The following is a 24,504-nucleotide window of genomic DNA, read 5'->3' as shown; positions in this document are numbered from 1 at the left end:
GATGAGAATGGTTGCACAACTCAAATATAATCAATGTAACTGAATTGTACATGTAGAAATTATTCCATTTGTGTGTGTTCTGCTGTGTATATTCTCAAGAACAACAGAAAAATGAATTATTAAAAACACATAAGTAAAAGTCTTAAAAAAAAAAAAAAAAGAACAAGAAAATGAAGGGGAAATAATTAACACAGAAATAAACAAGAAAATTTTCCAGAACCAAAGGACATGAGTCTCCACATTGAAAAAATAGACTAAGGGTCAGGATGATTAATGAATAAAGACTACACCAAGGCATAACACCATGAAATCTCAGAACTAGATAAAGAGAGAAGACCCCCAAAACCTCCAGAAAAAGAATAGATCAAATGTAAGTTCAAAGGAGAGAAGGATAGAAAAATTTTTCAGGGAAAGTGACAGATACCCCTTGTTATCCAAACTTACATTCCAATTCAGAAACTAAATAGATTTGAATCATAGGAATATTTTATATTTTCCACTTAGAATTTTATATCCAGCCAAACTATAATAAAATGTGAGGGTAGAATGAAGATATATTTAGTTGTGCAAAAACATTTACTTCCCCTTCGCCCTTTTAAGGGAACTACTGGACGATCCGAACAACCGATATGCTCCAGCAAAACAAGGACTCAACTAAGAAAGACAAATGGGATCCAGGAAATAGGATTCAATTTAGGGAAGTCCTAGAATGGAGTCTTGGTGGCATTAGTGGTTAAGAGCTCAGCTGCTAACTCAGCAGTTCAAATCCACCAGCAGCTCCTTGGAAACCCTATAGGGCAGTTCTACTCTGTCCTATAAGGGTTGCTGTGTGTTGGAATTGACTCAATGGCAATGGGTTTGGTTTTTTTAGGCTTACTCTAACCCATTCTTTGTTGTTGTTAGGTACTGTCGAGTCAGTTCCAACTCATAGGACCCTATAGGACAGAGTAGAACTGTCCCATAGGGTTTCCAAGGAGTGGCTGGCTGACAGAGTCGAACTGATGACCTTCTGTTTAGCAGCTGAATGCTTAACCACTGCAGCACCAGGGCCCCGAAGTAAGCCCAGAGAGCAGCTAATTCAGATTCAAGCAGGATAAAAAACCCCACTGCCGTCGAGTCGATTCCGACTCATAGCGACCCTATAGGACAGAGTAGAAGTGCACCATAGAGATTCCAAGGAGCACCTGGCAGATGGATAAAAAAAAAAAAAAAAAAGATGGATAGAGGGCTTCAAAAGGGAGGAAAACAAAACACAACCTTGAATGTATTGTTAAGAGTAAGACAGATCCTAAAGAACATTTGAAAAGTATTAAGAACAGACGCATAAAAAATTGAGAAGTGACAAAGGTAGTTATTAACTCTAGGAAGCATAAACATTTGTATCAGAGAAAATTCTAGTACACTAACTGACTCTGCAGAGAAAGATACTGACATTATCATAATTTTTAACTTTATCCATTGAAATAAAAATTATGATTTTGTTGGAGTAAGGGGGAGTGGAACGAGCATAATAGAGCTAAAGCTTTACCTTCAATACTAGGAAGTCAGTAAAGAATTTCTAAAATTGGTAAATCAATAAATAGCAATGTCATCATATTATTTAGAAACAAGGAAGCAAATAGCAGAAGAAACAGCTGAAGCAGTTGAAAAAGATGGCCTCTGTGGAGCAGATTGGGGAGCAGGGATGGTGGCAATAGATACGCTGTACTTTTTTTTTAATATTATTCCCTTGTACTTTTTTTTTTTTTTACTATTTTTTGTTTTTAAAGTGTATTCATGAAAACTAACTGATGATTATAGAAGTCAGAATTTTTTTCTGTGGTGGTGGTGGGGCGTGTTTCGACAGGAAATGGGCACAATGGAGATTCTGGATTCAGGAAATGTTCTAATTCAGCAGTATCCGGTAGAACTTTCTGAGAGGATGGAAATTTCTTTATCTTCACAGTCCAACCACAGTAGCCATGTGGTTATTGAGCACTTGAACTGTCACTAGGGGACTGAGGAACGGATTTTTTCATTTTGTTTAATTTCAATTAATTGAAATAGCCACAGAGGCTGGTGACTATCATATTGGACATCGCAAGTCTAGACAATGACAATGCTGCAGCTTTACAATTTATCAAAAAATATACAAAAGAGATGCGGACTTGTGAATTGTCAAAGATATTCAAAGAAAAAACCCACTGCTGTCGAGTGGATTCCGACTCATAGCGACCCTACAGGGCAAAATAGAACTGCCCCATAGAGTTTCCAAGAAGTGCCTGGCAGATTCAAACCGCCAGCCTCTTGGTTAGCAGCCATAGCGCTTAACCACTACGCCACTAGAGTTTCCATCCCAAGAAAGGTTTATGAAATAGAAGATGAAAGTGGGGTAGAAGCAAAGGAAAAATCACTGTTCAGGGCCCCATCTTCAACAAGTTCGCATGGATATCCTGTGGAGAAAGCCCTCCTGAAGATGAGCACACAGTCCAACACTTCAAAACACACAAGGAAACAATCCATCATGAGTGAGCATTAGCAGACACACAGACCATAGGATTAGACACCTCTAAATTTCAGATAGAATTATCAGACACATAATAAAAAATAACTAGGCTTTAAAAAATGCTTAGAGACATAAAAAAAAAAAGAACCCAAAGCATGAAAAAAGGTCAAGACACTGGGGATGGCTGAAGAGTAACCCTGTGCAGTCGAGTCGATTCCGACTCATAGCGACCCTATAGCACAGAGTAGAATTGCCCCACAGAGCTTCCAAGGAGCGCCTGGTGGATTCAAACTGCCGACCCTTTGGTTAGCAGCCATAGCACTTACCCACTACGCCACCAGGAGTAAGGATTGGACATATGTGACAGAACTCACTTAGAAAGGGGTAATTTTAGATTGGTTTGCCAAAAATAATAAAAATGACCGTTTATGGAATCAGAACAAAATTAAAAGAGAAGGAAGCCAATTTCTGTGCAAACTACCTTTATTTATAAAGAAAAAGTTTCCCATTTTGTTATAAACATTAAACCAGAGCTGTGTGAAGGCACTTAACTAGGGGGAGGTGAGGCAGAATCCTAGGGGAGGCCAGTGGGTCTCATTCAGTCTCCAAAGCTGCTGGAAGAGGTGGGGTCGGAGGTGACTCCCAGGGAAATGGAGCGGCAATGGCCCATCCCAGGCTCAGCTGAAATTGTGAGGTGGCTTGCTTTGAGGAGCAGTGGCAGCAAGAGTGAGAGGCACTTTGGACGGGGCCTGATTTGGCAAATGGGGGTTCTCCTGAGCCCCTGGGCGATTCCTAGCCCCGCCTCGACCTCCCGTAGCTAAGGCAGATCCCTAAACTTAAGGCTGAGTTCTCCCACATCCCCCCTGGGCTTCCAGGAGAGCAGAGAACTGGTGGCGAGGACTGCGCCCCCTACTGGGCTGGGAGGCGTAGAGCTGCAGCAGTAGTGGAGGGGGAGGTCAGGAGCGAAGGCAGGGCTACTTCCTCCAGTGTCCCTTGGAAAAATGTACTTCTCTCCCGCTAGACCTTATTCCTCTGAGACTTCACCCTGGGGAAGAGCTGCGGAGACAGGAACTTCAGACAGACGCCAGGAGCTCCCACGCCTCAACCCACCCCAACTTTAATGGAATTTCCTAATTCCACCCTCAAGTATGTGGACTGTCTCTAACCTCCCCCCCCATCCCTTCCTAAGGGACTCTTTCAGCATCTTCCAAACCACTTGGGAACCCTCAATTCCCAACACCTCCAAGCACCAGGTGGAACCTTCCAATCACCAGCCCCATTACCAAAGGGACTATTCCCAGTTGTCCCCAGGGCCATAAAGGCCACACCCACCTCTCCCTACTAACACTGCTGTCTGTTTGGGTCTCATTTCCACCTATCGCCAAATTAAAAGAATCTCCCCTCCCAGGAATATAATAGAATCTTCTTGGTCTCCTCTCCTCCACCCTTCTTCAATCCTACCATCATCATTTCAACAATGAGTTCTTTCATACTCTGTCCAAAGTGCTGTAATAAAATCTTCCTCACCACCATGCCCGTTATTTCACAATTCTTTAACTTTTCCTATCACTTCTAATCACTAAAACGAGACTCTTCTTGGTAGTTGCCCATGGTTAAAATGGATTCTTCTTTAAATTCCCCATCAACATGACCAGGGATGATAATCAAAATAATTGATTGGGCACTGACCAAGTAAATAACCAGGGAGCAGTACTGGTTACATACCCCACAAAATATACCCCCCGCCCCGCACAAGTGCCAGTCTTGTAATGGACTTTTCCTCCCCTGCCCTCCTAATGGACTCTCCCTTACTTCCCCCATTACTATCATGGGCTTTTCCTTGTCTCCCCACAATCAATAATGGACCCTTCCGATTTTCTTCATCACTCTAAAGACCTGGTTTCCTCTAGCCCCATTTTTACTGTGGGACCTTCTCCTTCCCAAATGGTCTCCCCATCGTCCATCAGGAGGTTCCCTATATCTCCTCTGGGCTCACCCCAAAGTAGTTACGGGGCACGTAGCCCTCTTGGCCGTGCAGTGTGGCCCACCACCAGTCGTTCTCCTCCGGCCCGTCCTTCCGCAGCACGGTGACCGAGTCGCCCTCGCGGAAGGACAGCTCGTCTCCGAATTCCGCGCTGTAGTCCCAGAGTGCGTACACCGTTCCGTTGTGCATCAATCCCATGCTCTGCTCCACGTCTGAAAGATGCCGGATCATGAGCGCCAGGAACCTCTGGGGACAAGGGGCACTCTGGGGCAGGGACAGGTCCCACAGGTCAGACCTGTTCGGGGGCTGGGGGAGGTACCACCTGGAAGGTTGTACGTGTCCTGTCTGGGGAGTCAGACCTGGCGGCAGATACCGGGACAGGAATTCTCTAGCATGCGACCACATTGGGGTGCATCAAGCTGGGCCATCAACAGTTTAGGCAGGGTCAGTGGCCCCCATTCCCCTCTTGTAGGTTTTTAAATTCCCATGTCGCCCCCAGAGGTATAGTTCTCTGCTCCCGGCTTAGGTGGTACAGTCCCCACAGAGGCTCCAACCCTTTCTTCTGATGGTACAGTCCACACTACCTTCCCCTTCCCCTATATGGTCCCATCAGCACCCTTTCCAGGTGGTGCAACTGGCCGTGCTCAAGTGATAGTCTTCACAGAGGATGTCATTCCTTCTTCAGTTGGTACAGCCCACCCTAACCTCCCCACTAAAGTGGTACAGTCTCCAACAAGGATTTAGCCCCCTTTCGAGATGGTATAGTCCGCCATGCCCCCCCCCCTTTAGTGGTTCAGTCCACTGACTTCCAGTCTCTCCTCCCCTCCCTTCCTGGTGCGTTGTCCAATCTCTGCTTCACCCTCAAAGAACCCTCCTCATCCGAGGCAGGTAACTGTTGCAGTGGAGATTCCGACTCGTACCGACCCTCAGAGGCCAAATCTCATAGGCTTCACCCACCTGTGACAAAGGTGTAATGGGCCAACTCCCTCCCAAAAGGTTCCACCCTTCCCCCTTTCGGTGAATGATCTACCTCCTGCCCGAGTGTACAGTCCCTGTCTGCCCCTGCTCACCTGTGCCACAGGCGTTACAGCGGTTCCAGACTGAACTCCCAAATACCTAACCCTCTGTCCCACCCTCAGGTCCTACAGCCCGACGTCCTCCAACTTTCTGTGAAGTCCCTATCCCCCGCTGAATGGTACAACTTGCCTCTCCAGGTGTGTAGTACAGACCCTCTGCACACCCTCAGGGTACAGCCCACCCTGCCCTCCCATTAGGAAACCAGGTGGCTCAGTATCATGCCTGCACTTCCTTAGGTGATGTAGCTTGCCCCTGGAGACACATGGTACAGCCCCATGTCTTCCCTACAAGTGGAACAGCGACCTCCTGTCTGCTCACCTGCAAGGTGTGTGGTACTGTCTCTCCCACAGGCGACAGAGCCCACCTGCCCAGCCCTGTGTCAGGTAGATGGTATAGTTGCAACAGCCAACTCCCCACCCCCACGGGTGAGAGCGCAGATGAATAGCACAATCTCCATGACCACTCTTCTTCCACAGGTGTCCAGGTCACATGGCACAACCCCAAGTCCCTCTCTCTCAAAAGTAGCAGTCCGCCGCCCCCCACCCCGCTTGCACTTTCCAGGTGGGCAGCCCTCCTCTCCTCCACTATCCCGCCAAGTGAATGGCACAGCCCCCACAGGTGACACAACTGGAGCCCGCCGCCCCCCACCGCACTTGGTGAGTGGTTGGTTCAGACCCCCAAGGCCTCCCTCCTCCTCACGGGTGCAGGCTGCCGGCCCTCCCCCACCTGCACACCCCTCTGCTGGACGGTCCAGTCCCCATGCTCCCCTCCCCGCTTCCGAGAAACGCCCCGGCTCTGCTTCGCACCTGCCAGGTACGTGGCGCAGTCGGTGTAGCCCTCACGGTAGGGGTCGCACTTCTCGATAGCGGTGGCGCCGTCACTGAGCGTGGTGGCGAAGATGGCTGCGCCGTGCTGCACCAGCGCCGTGCAGATGGCTGTGTCGTTGCACGACGCTGCGCAGTGCAATGGTGTCCTGTGCGTGGGTGGCAGGAATGAGAGACCATGCGCGGCAACGGGAGTCCAACCCTCTGCGCCGTCCTCGCCCACGCCCACCCCATGCGGGTCTGGGGTTTGAACTCACCACCCATGGCTGTCTGGAGAGTTGACGTTGGCGCCCGCGGCAATGAGGAAGTCCACGATGGGGTAGTTGGCGCCGCAGATGGCATTGTGCAGGGCCGTGATGCCCTCCTCATTGGGCTGGCTCGGGTCGTTCATCTGCACGAGGTTGGGCAGGGGGCGCTCAGTCCTGCGGCTGCCCCTGCGCTCGTCCCGCCACCCCCAAGCCCAGGCAGCGGGGCAGAGCTCACCTCCTTCACCGCCTGCTGCACTATGTCCAGCTCCCCTGTCAGCGCCGCGTCCAGCAGCAGCACCAGTGGGTTGAGGCGCGCGCGGCGGGCCTTGCGAGGGGAGCCCGCCTTCCGCAGCACCGAGCGCATCTCCTGGAGACAGGGCGGGGGTTCAGCGACTGGGTGGGGGGTGTTAGTATACCCATTACCTAGAGGGGAGAAACAGAGGCCCAGGGACTGGGCGGCTACTGCCCCTGACCACCCAGATAGACAAGGGCAGGGCTGGGACTCGAACCCACACAGGGAGGTCCAGAGTGGTGAGAGTGGTGGTGGTGGGGGGGGGGGTGCCTCAGTTCCCCTACAGCCTCTGGTTCACTACAATGATCAGGGAATGCGGTGACTTTGGATTCTTGAGCCCTGAGCCCTGAGAGGAAGCTGGGAGACCACCGAGTTGATGGCGAAGTAATTCTCTGCCTTCCAGGTGGTGATTGTGGAAGCTAGTTATTTAATTCACACAGGGTCATTTCTTTGAGAAGAAATACATGATATGAAGCACATGTGAAAAAGATTGCTGTTGGTGTGTGCCATCGAGTGGATTCGGACTCACAGCTACTCCACAGGACAGAGTAGAACTGCCCCATAGGGTTTCCCAGGCTGTAATCTTTACTGGAGCAGAGGGCCAAGTCTTTTCTCCCAAGGAACAACTGGTGGGTTTGAACCTCCAACCTTTCCGTTAGCAGCCAAGTGCTCAACCATTGTGCCACCAAGGCTACTGACAAAATATTACTAAGCATCAATTCCAGATGTTTGGAATATGAATATTTATCACATTATTCCTTGCTCTTTTTTATTTTTTTCAGTTCTCCCCCTGCAAGATTCATTTATTCTGAGTATGTAGAGTTTGCAATTCTGGCCTTGACTGTCTCCAGAATTTCACGATTCTGGAATTCAGAGATCCTAAGAGCTGCAGCTGCTGATTCCAAGATTCTCGGAGGTTCAGTCATCCGGGTGTTCAGTATACTGTGATTCTATAAATTCTAAGTGGTGCCATTTCAAATTGCTGAGGGTCCAGAGCTTGACAATCCTGAGGTCCTATGATTGAGAGCTTTAAGTTTTACAGATAGAATTTCATTCCAAAAGATGGACAGGATACATTCAAAATGTTAACCATGGCTCTCTCTAAGTATTGTGATTGTGTCCTCTTCATTCTACCTTTGTCTATTTCTCCCAAGTTTTGTACAGTGTTTGTGTATTCCTTTAAAGTGAAAATGTTAATTAAATATAATTCTGTATATTTAACATGGTGCACTAATCTTTTTTGATTTGTATGACTCAAATTACAAGATTCTATACTTCTCAGGTTTGGTGACTTCAAGTACTAGTAATAACCAGGGTCCATGATAAAACAAAAGTTGCTATTGAGTCCCTTCTTACTCATGGCAAACCCATGCGTGTCACAGTAGACCTGTGCTCCATAGGGTTTTCAATGGCTGATTTTTCAGTAAATTGCCAGGCCTTTCTTCTGAGGTACCTCTGGGTAGACTTGAATCTCTAATCTTCCAGTTAGAAGCTGAGTACGTTAACCCTTTGCACCACCCAGGGACTCCAAAGTCCATGATACTAACTTTATAATTCTAAGATCCTATTATTCAAACCCTAAGTACACTCGGATTCTGAAATTTGACCATTCGGACATTGTGGTGCCAGGATTTAATTCCTAAATTCTGTGATTTTTCAAGTTTCTTTGTGCCCAGGATGTGTGAGTCTACCATGAGGCAACTCTACCATTTCAAAATGTTGTCATTTTCCTGTTCCTAATGTCAAGATCCTGACCCTCAACATTCCTTGGCTCCTCCGTCAGAAGAGCCCGGAATCAGATATTTTGGGGTAACCACATGGCTCCAACTTCTCCTCTGTCCACACACATCTGTGTTCAGGATTATTCCAGGTGCCTGCATACACCCACACCCCTCTCCTTGGCCAAGTTCTGGATCAATATCATCGGGAGACCATCCACTAACTGCCAATCAAATGATAACAACAATGACAGCAGCTAGCAGTTATGATGTACCAAACACTATTCGAAGCACTTTAACCAGCTGCCAGTCAATTGATTCTGATTCTCAGCAACTCTATAGGATAGACTAGAACCGCTCCATAAGGTTTCAAGACTGTAAATCCTTATGGAAGCAGACTGCTACATCTTTAAGAAGCCAAGCGCTTAACCATTGCACCACCAGGGCTCCTAGGTACTTTAACTATCTTTATAAATTTAATCATCACAGGAACCCCATGAGGTGGGTACTGTTATTCTCATCCCCACTTCACAGATGCGGAACCTGAGGCCCAGAGAGGCTAAGCGTCTTTCTTAAGGTTGCACAGCTAATAAGTGGTGCAGAGCTGAGATCTGAATCTAGACAGACAAGCTCTGCAGCTGCTGCGCTTTGCCACGACACTCACGGCCTCAGGGACCAGATTTGCTCTTGAAAATTTAAACAGCAGAGGTTTGCAGTGGATTCAGAGACAGCATGGGTTTGAACTAAGAAGTTATTTTGAGTTGGGGCTGGGTGGGGCTTTTTTAGCCATAGGCTTCCTGAGGGGTAAGAGGACAGAGCGGATGGATAGGTGGATAGATAAACAGATAGATAAATTAGATAGAGGAGACAGCAAATCCACAGAGAGGTAGACACTAGAGACCATCTGGCTCCCAGAGAAAGGGAGACGGTAACTGCTTTGATTCCAGATTCCAGAATAATCCCAAGATTCATTTCCAGGTTGTGAGACTGAGATTCCAGAAGGGATGTCCAGGTGGGCAGGTTATTGAAGAGAAGGAGCACAGAAAGTCTCCAGGTGGATGCCCCTCCATACATTCTCCCCTTCTGAACACAGGCACACCTAGTTGAAGACCACATTTCCAGCCTCCCTTGCAGCTAGATTCCTGGCCAGTGGGTTGGAGGCAGAAGTGATGTCTGCAATTCCCAGGTTCTGCCCTAAAACAGGACCACTTCCTCTTCTCTCCCTCTTCTTGGCTAGAATGCAGGCTTGGTGGGAGCCATCGTGGGCCATGAAGGCATGGTAACCCCCAAGGAATGGTGGAACCCCAGGTAAACAGAGCCTGAGTCCTGACTCCATAAAGCTGTCTACCAGCCCTGGACTGCTTACTCCTGGACACTTGCTCAAAAGAGAAATAAACTTCTATCTCACTAAACTGAAAAAACCAAACCCATTGCTGTTGGGTCAGTTCCAGCTCACAGCGACCCCAAGTGTTAGAGTAGGACTGCTCCCTAGGATTTTCTTGGGTGTAATCTTTAAGGAAGCAGATCACCAGGTCTTTCTTCCATGGTGCTGCTGGATGGGTTCGAACTGCCAACCTTTAGGTTATCAGTAGAGTACAAACTGTTTGCACCAACATCTCATTAAAACCATAGCATTTTGGGGTCTCTTTGTTACAGCAGCTGGATCCATATGCAGACTAATATACCCCAGGGTCTTTCTGTATTACTTACCATGTTCTGTGGCTGCTCTGGTGGGCTGCTCTGGGGTGGGGCTGGGGGTGGGATGGAAGCTGGTAGGGCAGGGGCTGGGGGCCCTGCCCTGGCCTCAGATCCCTCAATGATGGCAGACAGCTCAGGCTCCGGCCCCCCAGGCCCTGGCCCCTGACGATGGAAAAGACGGCTAATGATCTGCTGGTACTGCTTCTTGTGGGTCGGGGGCAGGGCCACGGCGGGGCTCTGCTCCATGGAGCCCCTACGTTTGAGGGGCCGTGGGATCTCTGCCAGCACCCGAGCCACCTCCTCCAGCTCAGGCACCGACTGCGCCTCGGGTGGCAGTGCTGGCTGCAGCCGCGTAGGGCTGAGGGGCCGTGTTAGGGTGCCTTCATCCACATCGCCAGCCTCCAGCACCGGCGTCAGGAGCCCCTCCAGCTCCGGCTCAGGCTCCAGCTCGGCAGAGGGCTTGGGGGAGCCTAGCAGGAACAAGAGCCCCATCAGAGGAGACCCCCTCCCCCCCCACCAAGGCTCCTTCTCCACAACTTCCAGGACCTGCAAACAGCACCTGACTTGCTATGCGACCTCAGAGCAGTTCCCTACCCTCTCCGGGCTACACTTACCTGAGCTGTGAATAATATAAAATGACCGCACCTCCCGTTTATCCAACAGTTAGCCCGTGCCTGGCATTTGACATGCCTGTCTTATTGAAGTCTTCCCACTACCTTGTGAGGTAGACACCGCTATCATCACCATATTACGGAAACGGAAACTGAGTCTCAGAGAGGGCAAGTCAGTTGACCAAAGCCACACAGCTGGGATCTTAATTCAGTCCTGACTCCAGAATCTGTGCTCCTACCAGCCAGGACAGACTTGACTTTCTAAGATTCCAAGAAAACTCCTGCTGGGACTGGAATTCTGACAGGCGGTGGTCTTGCTCCTCTGTCTTATTCCCTTCCAGAAATTCTTCTAAAGCATAATAGTAATAAATATTACTCATTTTTACTGGTAATATTATTACACGGTATTAAAATCAAACCAACCAAACCCACTGCTGTTGAATTTGATTCCGACTCATAACAACCCTATAGGACAGAGTAGAACTACCCCCATAAGGTTTCCAAGACTGTAAATCATTATGGAAGCAGACTGCCACATCTTTCTTCTGTGGAGTGGCTGGTGGGTTCGAACTGCCAACCTTTCAGCTGAGCACTTAACCACTGTACCAACAGGCGTCCTTATACAATATTAGTACCAGGTATTAGTAATATTATTACTATTATTAGTAATAGTAACATAATAATATTATATTACTAATATTGTTTATGGGAGCCCTGGTGGTGTAGTGGTTAAGAGCTCAGCTGCTAACCAAAAAGTCAGCAGTTCAAATTCACCAGCCGCTTCTTGGAAATCCTATGGGGCAGTTCTACCCTGTTCTATAGGGTCATTATGAATCGATATCAACTCAATGGCACCTAATAGCAGCAATGAAATATTGTTTATATTATTAGTAAAATAAATATTAATATTAATAATAGTCACTGTCTATACATTAACTCATTGAATCCCCACCACAAGCCTATAAAGCAGATAGCATCAATTTTTTTTCATAGATGAAAAAACTGAGACTCAGAGAGGTTAAGAAATTTATCCCGAGTCACACAGCAAGCCAATGGTGAAGAGGGGCTCAAATCCACTCTCCTTGACTCCAGGTCCTTTACTTGTAACACCACTGATCTTGCACCAAAATACATTAATTATTATTAACAAATATGATAGCTGTTGAGGGCTTACTATGCATCTGGTGCCATCTTAAGGACTTTATATGGATTAAATCATCTAATACAATATTCCAATCAGACAGGTTCTATTGTTACTCTCCTTTTACACTTAAGGCAACTGAGGCTCAGAGAGGTTAAGTGACTTGCCTAAGGTCACACAGCCTGGAGCTAGGCAGTCTGGCTCCAGTGTTCATGCTTAACCACCATGCTCTCCCTGAAACCTGAGCAAATTTCCAAGCTCTTGCGACCTCTCTCTCTGCAGGGACAGTGCCTGGAAAAGGAGTTGGGCCCTGACGGCTCCCCCACCTGGTCTGCCCCCCCATTTGTCCTCCCATCGCCCAGTCACATGGAATCCCTATTGTTGACTCACCTTCACTCACAGGGGGCCAGGTCTGTTGTGGGATTTGGGGGACTGGGGCAGGGGGTTGGGGCTGAGGCTGAGATTGTGGCTGGTGCTGAGGCTGTGGTTGAGGCTGGAGCTGCAGTTGGGGCTGTGGCTGTGGTTGGGACTGGGGGGGACACTGGGGCTGAGGGGGAGGCTGGGACTGGGGGGGCAGCTTAGGCAGGAGGGCCCGGTTGAACATGGGGGAGCCAGGAAGCGTGGCCCTGCTGGCCCCATGCTCCCAGAAGGCATTCTGCAGCTTGAATATCATGCTGAGGGGGATGGGGCGGTGGCGGGGAGCACTGCGGGGTTGGGGGCTGGAAGGGGGCATAGGGATGCGGCTGACGGGCTGCCAGCTTCGGGGCAAAGTGCCTGCAGACCCCGAGGAGCCCAGAGAGCGGCGGTAGCTGCCCACATCCGAACGCCTGTCGTTGGCCAAAGGGGACACTTTGTAATTCCGGGGCAGGGTGGCGCTGGTGAGATTGTCCTGGGGGGAGAGAAGGAGGGAAGAGATTCAGGCGGGAGGAAGATGAGAATAAGGAAAGGATAAGGGAAGAGAGGAAAGCTGGAGGGACTGAGGGCAAGGAAAAAAGGCCTGGGAGGGGGTGGGAGTCCAGGAGACTGTGAAGCAGCCAGGCGAGGGAGACTGGCCCTGACACCCCTTTATCCGTTTCCCATCCCCCAGTTCCCCCCTCCCCCCACTCCCTACCCCCGTCACCTTGCTAGTGGTCCCCAACCCATCCAGGCTGCTCTCTCTCCAGGGCAACAGCTGCAGGCTGGGTGAGGCGGGCCGGGCGAAGACGTCCAAGCCTGCAAGGCGGGGGGATCCTTAGGGTCTGGGGTTGCCACCCCTACTGCCCTCCCTCCCTCCCCCCGCCCCCGCCAGCTTCCCAGCGCTCACGTTCATAGCTGGCGGTCTGCGAAGGCTTCTTCTCATACGCCACGTCCAGGTCGGACTCGTTCCAGGCTTTGGGGGGCCGCCGGCGCAGCGTCAGGTCGTCTGGGAAGAGGGTCCCAATGAGGACGAGGGAGGAGCTGGACCCGGTCCGCACCCTGCACGCGGCTCCCGGCGTCCCACCCCTGCGCTCACCTTGAGCTCGCAAAGGCGGAGCGAAGGCGCTGCCACCGGCGCCCAGCAGGGGGCTCCCGAATGCCGCCTGTGTGTCGTAGGCAGTGGCAGGGGGGCGCGGTGATGGCCCGCGCTCAGGGAAGAACGCCTGGGGCCCCTCCGCCAGAGGGCTGCCACGCGGGGAGCCGGCGCGGCCCAGGAAATCGAAGGGCGTGGGGGGACCCTGCTGGCGCAACGGGCCCGGACTGGGCCGCGGGGAGGGCGCGCGACCCAGGGAACCGCCTGTGCCCTCGAAGGCGCGCTGCCGGGGCGAGGGCGCGCGGTCCAAGGTGCCATAGGCTTCCGGCTGCAGGTAGATTTGGGTGCGCGGCGACGATGGCCGGCCCTTGGGGGACAGCTGGCTGTAGAGCAGCAGGGCCGGGGCACTCTCGGAGCGTCCGAATGAGGTGTCTCCACCGTCGGTGGCCGCCTTCCTGGGGGACCCGCGGCTGCCAAAGGGCTCGGGGACCGGGCTGGAGCTGTACCGGGACTGCTGTGGGAAGACCAGGCCATGGAGGGGCAAAAGGAAACATTAGGAGAGAGGTCGGTAGAGGGTCAAAAAGGTCACCGAAGGTCAACTCAAGGGACTCGGACCCCAGCTGGAGATTCAGAGAGCCCAGGTGAGGGATGTTGGGGAGAGCCCTGAAATCAGAGTTGAGGCTAGCCCATGCACTACCTTTGTGCAGCTTAGGGAAAGACCCCTTTCCTTCTAGGGGTCCTGATTGTCCTCTCATGTGTCTTTGAAAAGCCCCACAACCTGCACAACCGTATGTGACAGCCTTGCTTGAAATCCAGGCCTCTAGCCAAGGGTGTGGGGAGAAGCTGGCTTTGGGGGCCAGAGTGGGGACCAAGGCGGGCAGGCTCACCCTAGAAGGGGCTCCAGTCTGGGGGCCAGGAGGTGCCTGTGAGTCCGACCATAGCGACTCCAGCTGCTTGGTCAGTTCGTCTACCTTGGCCGCAGCGGTGTCCAGCTCCATCTGCTTCAAGTCCATGTGCTTCATGGCCAGCGCTGGAGACCAGTTTGGGGGGGGTAAGGGCGGGGCCTCCTTCAGGGCTCCGCCCCTGCACCTGAAGGCCCCGCCCCAGCAAGCCCCGCCCCCTTCAGCTCACACTGGAAGTTCAGGTCCAGAAGGTTCCGTGCGCTCTGGAACGCCTCGCTGTCCATGGTGCCGGCCGGAGCGGGACGCCTGTGGGGGGGGAGGAGCCTTCTCAAACTCCGCCCCTCCAAACCCTGCGGGCAAGGAACCTGGGGCCGAGAAGCGGGACTTGTCCCGCGGAGAGGCCAGCATCTTTACACTCCTTGTTCCTTCTACTGGAAGAACCTTGCCCCTCCCTTCGCTTCCCGGCTAGGAATTGCCAACTCCTTCAACGCGCAGTTCACACACCACCTAGAAGTCCCATTTTCTCCTACAAGGCTCTGAACAACTCACTCTCTTTACTTGGCTCCTGGTTCATCTCTTTATCTCAGCTCTAATAAGGCTTATAAAAGCCAAACCAAACCCATTGGCATCCAGTCCATTCTGACTCTGCGACCCTACGGGACAGAGCAGAACTGCCCCGCAGATTTTCCAAGGAGAGGCTAGTGGATTGGAACTATTGATCACCTGCTATTTGCCAGGCATTATAGTTGAACCTGTTGTTGTTAGGTGCCTCACGTAGATTTTGACTCATAGGGACCCCATGTGACAGGGTAGAACCGCCCTCACAGGGTTTTCCAGGCTGTAATGTTTACGGGAGCAGACTGCCAAGTCTTTCTCCCAGGGAGCGGCTGGGTGGGTTAGAACCTGCAGCCTCTCAGTTAGTCACAGGGCTCCTTATAGTTAGCCTAGGATGTAATAATAATTAGCTATCAATTATTGAATGCCTACTCTGGACCAGGAAACCCTGGTGGTGTAGTGGTTAAGTGCTACGGCTGCTAACCAAAGGGTCAACAGTCTGAATCTGCCAGGCACTCCTTGGAAACTCTATGGGGCAGTTCTATTCTGTCCTATAGGGTCACTATGAGTCAGAATCGACTCGACGGCACTGGGTTTTGTTTGTTTGTTTGTTTAGTCTGGACCAGACACTGGGCTAGATGCTGGGGATATTTTTTTAAATAATAAAAATGATCACCATTCATTGAAGGCCCACTGCCTTCTAGAATTGTGCACCAAATACTTCATGCAATAGTCAAAACCACCTTAAAAAACCAACTGCCATCAAGTCGATTCTGACTCACAGCAACCCCGTGTGTGTCAGAGCAGAACTGTGCTCCACAGGGTTTTCGGCGGCTGAGTTTTTTGGAAGTAGATCACCAGGCCTTCCTTTCAAGGTGCCTCTGGGTGGACTTGAACCTCCAACTTTTCGGTTAGCAGCCAAGCATGTTAACCATTCCCACCACCCATGGACACCCAAAACCACATTAGGAGGCAAGAAAGTAAGGCTCAGAAGCATGTTGAAGGTCACCTGGTAAGAAGCCATTGGTGCTGGGCTTCATACCCAAATCTTATTTGTTATTCTGGGTCATCTCCACCAGACTGGGGTGGTCCCAGAGAGGAGAAACCGCTCAAATTCCTCTCCCCAGCATCCCTACCCAGGCATGTCTGACACAAACCTAGTGTTAGCAGGAGGATCAGGGAGTAGCCAGGGCAGATGAGTGGCTGTGGTCACTGGCCCAGTGGGAGGGGACCAGGACAGCAGGAACCAGTCAGACCAGTGCTATCCCCATTCTAGCTTCTGCACCTGCCATCCCTGCCACCTCCAGCTGTACCAACTGGTTAGCTTTGGTGATGCAGGCATGGGCAGCAGGGCGGGCTGGGACATGCTAACACTATCCTCTGTCTGGGATGTCACGGGAACAGAACCTATTGGGACTGGTGGCTCCTCCGGGTGTGTTGGGAGTGTGTGACCTTGGGTGAGGAGTCCCCTCCATTCCTCAGGCCTCAGTTTCCCCAGCTGTGAAAGGAGAAGGCAAACAAGCTCTTCTCAGAGGCCCCTGCAATCTCTATGAGGGCTCGATTCTGAAGCTGTAAGAACCTTGAAACTGTGAAGAAAGTTCTAAAAACCAAAAAAAAAAATTCCAATTCATAGTGATCCCATGTGTTACAGGGTAGAACTATTCTATAGGGTTTTCTTGGCTGTAGTCTTTAAGGAAGCAGATCGCCAGCCCTTTCTTCCACAGTGCAGCTGGGTGAGTTCAAACCTCCAACCTTTAAGTTAGTAAAACCAAATCAGATCAAACTCATTGCCACTGAGTCAATTCCAACTCATAGCGACCCTACAGTAGAGTGAAAATCATTTTCACCACCACCCAAACCAAAAACACCCAAACCCACTGCCGTCAAGTGGATTCCGACTCATAGCAGCCCTATAGAGCTGAGCAGAACTGCCCCATAAGGTTTCCAAGGAATGGCTGCTGGATCCAAACTGCTGACCTTTTAGTTAGCCGCCCAGCTCTTAACCACTGTGCCATCAGGGCTCCATTTCACCATCCAGAAATGCCTAATTAAAGTTCTACAGAGCCTAAAATCCTCAGGTTGCTTCTATGGTCGCAAAGTTCTGAGTTCAAGATTCTATTTTTGGAACGTTCTAGAATTCTCTGATTTGGCTATTCCAGAGTCCTAAGTCTTTGTGCACCACCTTCTATCTATTCCAGGCTTCCACTGTCCTCCTCACGGGCCTAGGTGGATGTGTGGTATATAGTGCAGTGAATAAACACAAACAACGGAGTCAGACTTCCAGGGTTTAAATCTGGCCACACCACCTTCCAACCCTAGCAAGAGCCTTAACGTTTGTCCCTCAGTTTCCTGATCTGTAAAAGGGGGATAAATAAGAATCCACCTCACAGGACTTTTGTGAGGATCCAACTGGCCAGAAGGTGCAGGAGAAACTCAGAGCTCTGAGAATCGAGGCCTCAGAATCGAAACTCCGGCCTTTTAGATTCTCAGAAAGAGATACACAGGAAACGCTCTGTGCCTGATAAAACATTAAAATGAACAAGTCTATGCAGCCTCCAATGCCAGCATTCCAGCAGCGGCTGGTTCTTTGGGGGATTTCACGATTCCCAAATTTTTAAGATTCTCAGATTCCAGGCTGACGTCCTCTGGCTCTAAGGAAATGCCAGCCCTGGGCGTGGGGCCGGTCCGGGGGCTCGTGCGCGAGGAGGGGGCGTCCCCGGGTCACGGCCCGACCCCGGGCCGGGCGGTGCCTGAGCTCAGGCCCCTGGAATGCGCTGCGGGCCCAGACAGGTGCGGCACATCCTGCGCCGGTGGAGCGGGACCGGGCGGGGCGTGGGGGCGGTGCCGGACACACCTCTGTTCACAGGCCCCTACCCCCGCCCTCCACCCACAGGTCTCCTCCCCCGGGCTCCCCTCCAACTCCAGCTCTCCCTCCCCTCTACCTCTCCTTTTTCCTTATCTCCTGAACCTCAGCCAGGTTCTTTAGCGCTAAGGTTTCTGAGGTCTTCCTGAAGGAATCACCCTCTGTAGGAGCTGGGTCAGAGCGCCAGGCAAGGCTGGAACACAGAATCTTATAGCTCTGTTGGGGCCGACGGGCCCTGGAACAGATCCCATCCTTGCTGGGACTTGGTTTCCAGTCTGCAGGACGTCTGTGGCTGTATGTGGAAAAGACAAGGGTCTTCCCCTCTCTCAGCCTCCACCTTGGGCTAGTTATTTAGCTTCTCCGTGCCTCCCTCAGTCTCCTCCTGTGTATGAATTAATACCTTCACCTCAAAGAGTTGTGAGGTTTGTGCGACAGAATGTATGTGCTGGGTTTAGAACAGTGCAGGGAATGAAATAAACCTCACACATCTAAAAACCTGTTGCCGTGGACTCATTCCGACTCTTGCTGTTGTTAGGTGCCCTCGAGTAGATTCCTATAGAACAAAGTAGAACTGCCCCATAGGGTTTCCAAGGAGCAGCTGGTGGATTCGAACTGCCGACCTTTTGGTTAGAACCTGGGCTCTTAACCACTGTACCACCAGGGCTCCTTCCGACTCACAGACTTGTAGGGACCCTATAGAACAGAGCAGAACTGCCCCATAGGATTTCCAAGGCTGTAATCTTTCTGGAAGCGCGGACTGCCACATCTTTCTCCTGAGGGGCGGCTGGTGAGTTCCTTCGACCTTTGGGTTAGCAGCCTAGCATTTAACCGCTGCGCTCCTCAAAGCTCACACGTATAGAATTATTGCCTGCCTTCCTCGCCTGTACATTAAGCTTACACAGGATCTGGCACAGAAGGGGGGCTCAAGACCCAAAACATTTATTGTTCTCCCAAAAGACACCTTCACCTTTTTCTGAGATTCTAAAAGTCCGGAGTTTTGACTCCTTGAGTCTCTACTGCTGGCAGATCCTGGGATCTCAGTGCCCCTAATTCCCCCTGTACCTCCCTGAGTTTTGGCCCAGTGATCACCCCCAATAACTTAGGGATGGGGCAGGGAAGATTCCAGATAGGGGGAAGTGGAAGTCCAGGGTGTGGGCTGTGCCTGCTCTCCGGCCTCAGTTTCCCCACCAGAGCAGGGAGGAGTCAGTTCCTGGGGTTAGCAAACCTTAATCATGGTGGACTGTTGGGCAGTTGCCTGAGATGTCGCCTCTGGGCAATGGGAACCATCTTGTCTACCTCTTGGAAACTCATGCCAGCCCAGAGCCTGGCACACCCTGAGCCCTGGCTTGGCAGCCACAGTTATTGTTTTTAATTTCATCTCAGACTATCACCAACTGCCCTTCAAGCCCAGATACTAGGAAGTGCACTGTCTCATCCAAATCTCCTGCCTCTTCCACCCCCTAGTTTAATCCTCCGCATGACACAGAGATGAGGGTGGAGAGAAGGGGCAAACAGAGGGAGGTGCCGGGTCCTGCCCTCCCCCAGCCTCAAGGACAAATAGACACCTCCAGAATTAGCCTCTATCCCTCCCTTATCTCCCACACTACCTCAGGTCAGACAGAGGGGGGTGGAGGTGACATTTCTCACCTCAGGGTCAGGGCAAGGAGCCCTGGGAGGGAGGTTAGTCAGAAAATCTGGTGGGAGTGGATGGAGTTCCGACCACCAGAGAGGAGCAGAAGGGAGGATGCCAAATCCAGACCCCTAACACTGCTGCCTGTGTGAGCGCTCTAAGCCTCAGTTTACCCCTTCCTCTCCGTGTAATGTGTAAGTGCCCAGCCAGACAAGCCTCTCCGAATCCAACTCCGTGTTCTGGAATTCTGCCCTGGGTTCCAGAACGCCCCCTGCAAACCCCATATATTTCCCACTCCCCATGGGGCAATAGGAGGCCCCCGCCCCCGCCAGGGGGCGCCTTGGGGCGGAGGTCCCTCCTCTGGTTAGGCAGGTCTGACGCCCCAGTTAATGACATGTTGGGGTTCGCGCTGCGGCACAGAGGAGGCTGGAGAGCTGCCTTGGCCCGCCCCCCCGTCCCCACCACCAGGCCGGGAAATGGGGGGGGGGGCGCCAGGACACAGCCTTTGAGAGAGATCCCGTGTCCTTGTCCCCTTGAATCTCTGAGACCCAGGCTCCTCTATTTCCACTCACCCCTAATTCTGATGGGGGATCTAAAGACTCAGCAGAGAAGACAGCTGGAGGGCGGGCAGGGATGCCCGCCCGTTCTGGAGCCCCAAGAGTCCAGACCTTCCAATTCTGCCTAAGGTTCAGGCATCCAAGACCCCATTTCTACCCCAGGACTCAGGCTTCCGAGCGCCTCTCACTCCTGGGACTCAGGAATCCCAGCTCCAACGTCTCCCCAGGACCAAGTCGTCCAAGCCTAACATTCTGATAACTCAGGCATCCGAATCCCCTTTCCTTCCACCCAGTAAACCAGGCGTGCGAGTTCTCGCCTTACAGGGACCCAGGTGTCTGCGTACCCCCAATTCCGCCCCAGGACCCGGAGTCCGAGTCCCCTCCCAGTCCTCCCAGGAACCCAAGCGTCTGGCTCCTCTTGGGCCGCTGGACCCCAGGGGAGTGGAACTCACGGATCCGGGGCAGATCCTGGCACCGGGGGACTTCCTCCGGCTCCGGCTGCGGGGAGCGGAGGACGGGGCGGGGCGGGAGTGGGGAACAGGTTAGACGACGTGACTCAGGCTGGAGGGAGGCGGGTCAGGGAGGGGAGTGGGAGCTGGGGTCGCCTCGAGCACCTTGGGACTTGTAGTCCCGGAGGGACAGGTCACAAACTGAAATGTTTCCATTTGGATTCAGCTGGAGTCCATTTCACAGATAGGAAGGGCGAGGCCGAGAGGCCGAGAGCGACCTGGCCAGGGAGAGACAGGAGCGGAGGGCTGAGTCCTACTTCCCTGTGGCTGCAGGAGTTAAGACTCCCGAGCCCCTGTCCCATCCCTAAACCGGTCTCAGTTTCATTCTCCTGAGTGAAGGTCTGGACGCCACCAAAGGAGTAGAAAAAAGGTTGAAAGCTGAGGGAAGCTCACGTGCCCCGCCTCTAAGGCGAGAAAGAGGGCCTGCTAAATCAGTATTCCTTTAGGCCTCTGGGTCTCAATCTCCGCGTCGGTAAAAAAAAGGGCGGGTTGGATAGCACAGCAACGGCGCCCAGAGTGGGAAGCTGGGACTACAATTCCCAGCAGTGTCCGCGACGGACGTAAGGCACGCCCGCCTCAGGTCCTCTGGGAGTTGTAGTCCCAGAGCCCCCATGGGCAGCTCCCCGGTGTTTCGCCCACGCGCGGGAACTGTCTGGAGATTCCGGGCGAAGGAAGCGCCTTCCCGTCCTCTGACCCTCCCTGCGCTCTGGGAGTCTGCCCCCGCCCTGGGGAGGAGGGGGGCGCCCCAATTCTAAAGTAGGATCCGAAATCTCAGCAGAGGGGGCGGGGAGCGACGCTGACACACCGGCCAGGAATGCAGTCGGGTCACCCTGTTTAGCCACCGTCCCGCGGCTCCGCCCGCCGCTCCAGGCGACGCGGTCCCCGTGGGAAGGGGCGTGAGCGGCTGCCCCAAACCCACGTGCACATGGCGCTGTTTACACGGGACCCGGGACAGGTAGAGGGCGCTGGTCAGGGTTTCTACACCCTTCCCAAAGCCGTCGAGAATGTCCCCACGCTCAAGACTAAATCCTCGGGGGCATCTAAGGGTCTCATTTGATCCGCAAGCCCCGCCTCTCAACCGCACGGCCCCACGCGTGTCAGGCTCCCAGGTATGGAGGCTCCGCCCCGGATCCCAGGCTCCACCCCCGGCTCGTCCTTCCCTAGTGTTTCCCGCTCCCTGGAGCCTGAAGGCCCCGCCCCTGGCTGGTACTTTCACACCCTCGGAAGGGATTACCCCCCCATTCCTTCATTTTCCCACCTCCCCCATTCAAGCTCTGAATTTCCGAGACACCTCAGAGAGGGTTTCTAACGCTGGAAAACATTCTCTCTTAACAGGACTCTTACCTGTCCCTTTAAGAATTCCGACTAATCGGTCTTCTTGTCTCTTTAAGTCCTATCAGTGCAGCTACCCCTTTAAGGCGACGTTGGGGCAAACCATGTCTGAGGGACGGTAGGAAGAGGACTGCTGGGAGTGAGACTCGGACTCCCTCAGACAGGGGAACCAGCCGCCTTCGGGAGCACATCTTCAAGAAAAGACATTTATTCGGTTATCTGCTCTGCAGAGATGGGAATTTCCCCCAGCTCTACTCATGGAACAAGCAGACTCCGAGCGACGCCCCCCGCGCGCCTGCGCCACATGGGCGCTCCCGGGCCAGGCCACACCCCTTCGGTTCCACGTGGTCGGCGGCGGGGCTCGAGCTGCCCTAGCCGCTTGATCTGCGTGCGATAAGGGTCTCGGAATGGCGGACGCCGAGTCTGGCGGTGAGCGACCGCGGGGCGAGTTGATGGGGCGCCGAGGGTGGACTGGCGGGAGGAGAAAGGGACATCCAGGAGAGTTAGGGAGGAGAAAAGCAACTCTGGAGACAGGAATGGTGGAAAGAGCTTATCCCTGGGGAGGTGAGGGGTTCCGAGAGAGGGTGTCTTAGGGGCAAAACCAACAGTGAGAAGGGGCCCCCGGGGGCTGGATCGGTGGAGATAAGGACGCCCCTGGGTGACAGGCAAGCTGTTAGAGGGGAAATCAGGTGAGGGGATACGGGCATTCGAAAGATCAGGGCCAGTGGGCCGAGAGACAAGTCCTGGAGGACCAGACCAGTAGGAAAGTGCCAACAGACCCCCACTTTCTCTTCTCCCGCAGGTGCTGCTCGGTTCTCTTGTCCCCCCAACTTTGCCGCAATGCCCCCAACCTCAGAGCTCCCTCGTTTTTCCTTGGAGGCTCTGACGGGCCCAGATACGGAACTGTGGCTCATCCGAGCCCCTGCAGACTTCACCCCAGACTGGTGAGCGGTCCCACCCACGTCCGGGGACTATTCCCCATCCCACAGGCTGAGCTTGGGGGCGGAGTTTAGAGGGGCGTTCCTGAGGCACCTCGGAATGCTGCTTCTAGTCTCCTTTTCCCTTTCCCACCAAAAGAACCTGACCTACCCTCTGCTCTCCCCTTTCCTCCCTGCAGCCTCAATGGGCGGCTCGTGCCTCTCTCTGGCTCCCGGATTGTGAAGGGCAAGTTGGCAGGCAAGCGGCACCGCTACCGGGTCCTCAGCACCAGCGGCCCCCAGGCTGGAGAAGCCACCTTGCTGGCCCCCTCTCCCGAGGCAGATGGTGGACTGATGTGTGCCCCTGCTCCCCAGGGCTGCCTAAGGATCTTCGAAGGACCTCAAGAATCCCTGTCAGGGACCCCTCTGCACCCTATTCCGGCCAGTCCCCCACCCCAGATCCCCGCTGGCCTGAAGCCTCGGTTCTGTGCCTTTGGAGGCAGCCCTCCGGTCACAGGGCCTGGGTCAGCCTTGGCCGGGAAGACATCGGCTTCTGGGAAGAGGAAAAAGAAAAGGCAGGTGCCAGAGGTCTCAGTCCCTCAGGAGGCAGTGAATGGGCACAGGTCCCTGGAGGGGGACATAACTGCGGGGTCCCCAGAGATGAGTGTGGGGAAGAAGCAGCAGCAGCTGAAAGAACTGGAGGTGATGGAGCCACTAGCAACAGAGCCCGAAGCTGAGGTGATGGAGCCCCTGGAAGTGCCGTTCCCGTCCACTACCAAGAGGAGGAAGGAGCTCAGAGGGGCAGAAGTGGTCAAACTAGAAATGGGGATGCCAGAGCCAGAAGAAAAGACAGTGGAGCTGGAACTTGTGGTTAAAACGGAGCCTCTGGAAGAGGCAGTCCCATCCCCCACCAAGAAGAGGAAGAGGCCGAAGGGGACAGAAGGGATAGAGCCAGAGGAGGGGATGACAGTTGATGGTCCACTGCAGGTAAAGGTGGAGCCACAAGAGGGAGCCACCCCACTGCCCTCCATGAGGAAGAGGAAAAAAGCAAAGGAGTACAAAATGATGATGGAGCCAGGGACTGAGGCTGTGGAGCCTGAGGTAAGACCTGCGGAGCTCCACAGCGAGATGATGGAGCCTGAACTGTCGGATGACGTTGAGCCTCCAGCCGAGGCAGCTCCTCTGGCCGAGGCAGCTCTGGCATCTGCGAAAAAGAAGAGGAAGAAAGAAAAGTGGCAGAAAGTGACAATGGAGCCAGGGGCAGAGCCACAAGGCGAGGTGGTGGCACCTGAGCTGCCAGGTGACAATGAGCCTCAGGTGGCTCTGGCATCCACCAAGAAGAGGAAGAAAGAAAGAGGGCATAAGGTGATGGGGCCAGGGACTGAGATGTCTGAGCCCCAAGGGCAGATGGTGGAGCCTGGGCTGCAAGATGAGGGTGAGTCTGAGATCCAGGCAGCTCTGGCATCTACCAAAAAGAAGAAGAAGCGGGGCCAGGAGAGTGGGGGGCCAGAGATGGTGCCCCAGGAGAAGATGCTAGAACCACTGCTGAATTTGGAGTCTGGGGAGGTGGCCACAGGACAGGAGAAGCGGAAGTACCTGCAGCAGGATCCTATGTAGTCTCTCCCCCAGGGAGACTGACGACTGCAACCAGGATGAGCTGAAGGTGGCCCAC

At 53.0% G+C, this 24,504-nt stretch overlaps 2 protein-coding genes across 5 annotated transcripts; one reads left to right on the top strand and one right to left on the bottom strand.

Annotated features, from left to right (window-relative positions):
- Positions 1-2,956: 2,956 nt before the first annotated feature.
- PPP1R13L (protein phosphatase 1 regulatory subunit 13 like) lies at positions 2,957-22,099 on the bottom strand. 4 transcript variants are annotated; one of them, XM_049900033.1, is made up of 13 exons: positions 21,928-22,099; positions 14,699-14,775; positions 14,455-14,597; positions 13,571-14,081; positions 13,382-13,480; positions 13,199-13,290; positions 12,469-12,967; positions 10,339-10,796; positions 6,854-6,985; positions 6,628-6,761; positions 6,353-6,519; positions 4,482-4,681; positions 2,957-3,541 (listed from the first exon to the last, which is right to left on the bottom strand). In XM_049900033.1, exons 2-13 carry the CDS (start codon positions 14,751-14,753, stop codon positions 3,503-3,505), a joined length of 2,529 nt encoding a protein of 842 aa, XP_049755990.1. In that variant the 5' UTR covers positions 14,754-14,775; positions 21,928-22,099; the 3' UTR covers positions 2,957-3,502. The 4 variants fall into 4 exon arrangements, with proteins under 4 accessions (XP_049755990.1, XP_049755992.1, XP_049755989.1 ...); XM_049900035.1 differs by lacking the exon at positions 21,928-22,099 and adding an exon at positions 20,527-21,132 and having other exon boundaries at positions 13,571-14,078; XM_049900032.1 differs by lacking the exon at positions 21,928-22,099 and adding an exon at positions 20,527-21,131.
- Positions 22,100-22,258: 159 nt separating this feature from the next.
- On the top strand, positions 22,259-24,449 carry POLR1G (RNA polymerase I subunit G). The gene is made up of 3 exons (XM_049900046.1): positions 22,259-22,344; positions 22,718-22,859; positions 23,033-24,449. The coding sequence occupies exons 1-3, from the start codon at positions 22,323-22,325 to the stop codon at positions 24,447-24,449; spliced, it is 1,581 nt and encodes a 526-aa protein (XP_049756003.1). The 5' UTR covers positions 22,259-22,322.
- Positions 24,450-24,504: the final 55 nt, after the last annotated feature.

This window comes from Elephas maximus, chromosome 11 (genome assembly GCF_024166365.1).
Source record: "Elephas maximus indicus isolate mEleMax1 chromosome 11, mEleMax1 primary haplotype, whole genome shotgun sequence".
Lineage (NCBI taxonomy): Eukaryota > Metazoa > Chordata > Mammalia > Proboscidea > Elephantidae > Elephas > Elephas maximus.
The sequence above is the reverse complement of the archived record's forward strand: the minus strand, read 5'-3'. Positions and strand labels throughout refer to the sequence as shown.

Excerpts from the sequence above, each read along its gene's own strand:
- PPP1R13L (XM_049900033.1), bottom strand. The coding sequence starts at position 14,753 with ATGGACAGCGAGGCGTTCCAGAGCGCACGGAACCTTCTGGACCTGAAC. Across the intron at positions 14,082-14,454 it reads AGACTGGAGCCCCTTCTAGG|CAGTCCCGGTACAGCTCCAG; the intron begins GTGAGCCTGCCC and ends GTCTTCCCACAG. Across the intron at positions 4,682-6,352 it reads CTGCGCCACGTACCTGGCAG|ACGTGGAGCAGAGCATGGGA; the intron begins GTGCGAAGCAGA and ends GGCATCTTTCAG.
- POLR1G (XM_049900046.1), top strand. The coding sequence starts at position 22,323 with ATGGCGGACGCCGAGTCTGGCG. Across the intron at positions 22,345-22,717 it reads GGCGGACGCCGAGTCTGGCG|GTGCTGCTCGGTTCTCTTGT; the intron begins GTGAGCGACCGC and ends CTTCTCCCGCAG. Across the intron at positions 22,860-23,032 it reads GCAGACTTCACCCCAGACTG|CCTCAATGGGCGGCTCGTGC; the intron begins GTGAGCGGTCCC and ends TCCTCCCTGCAG.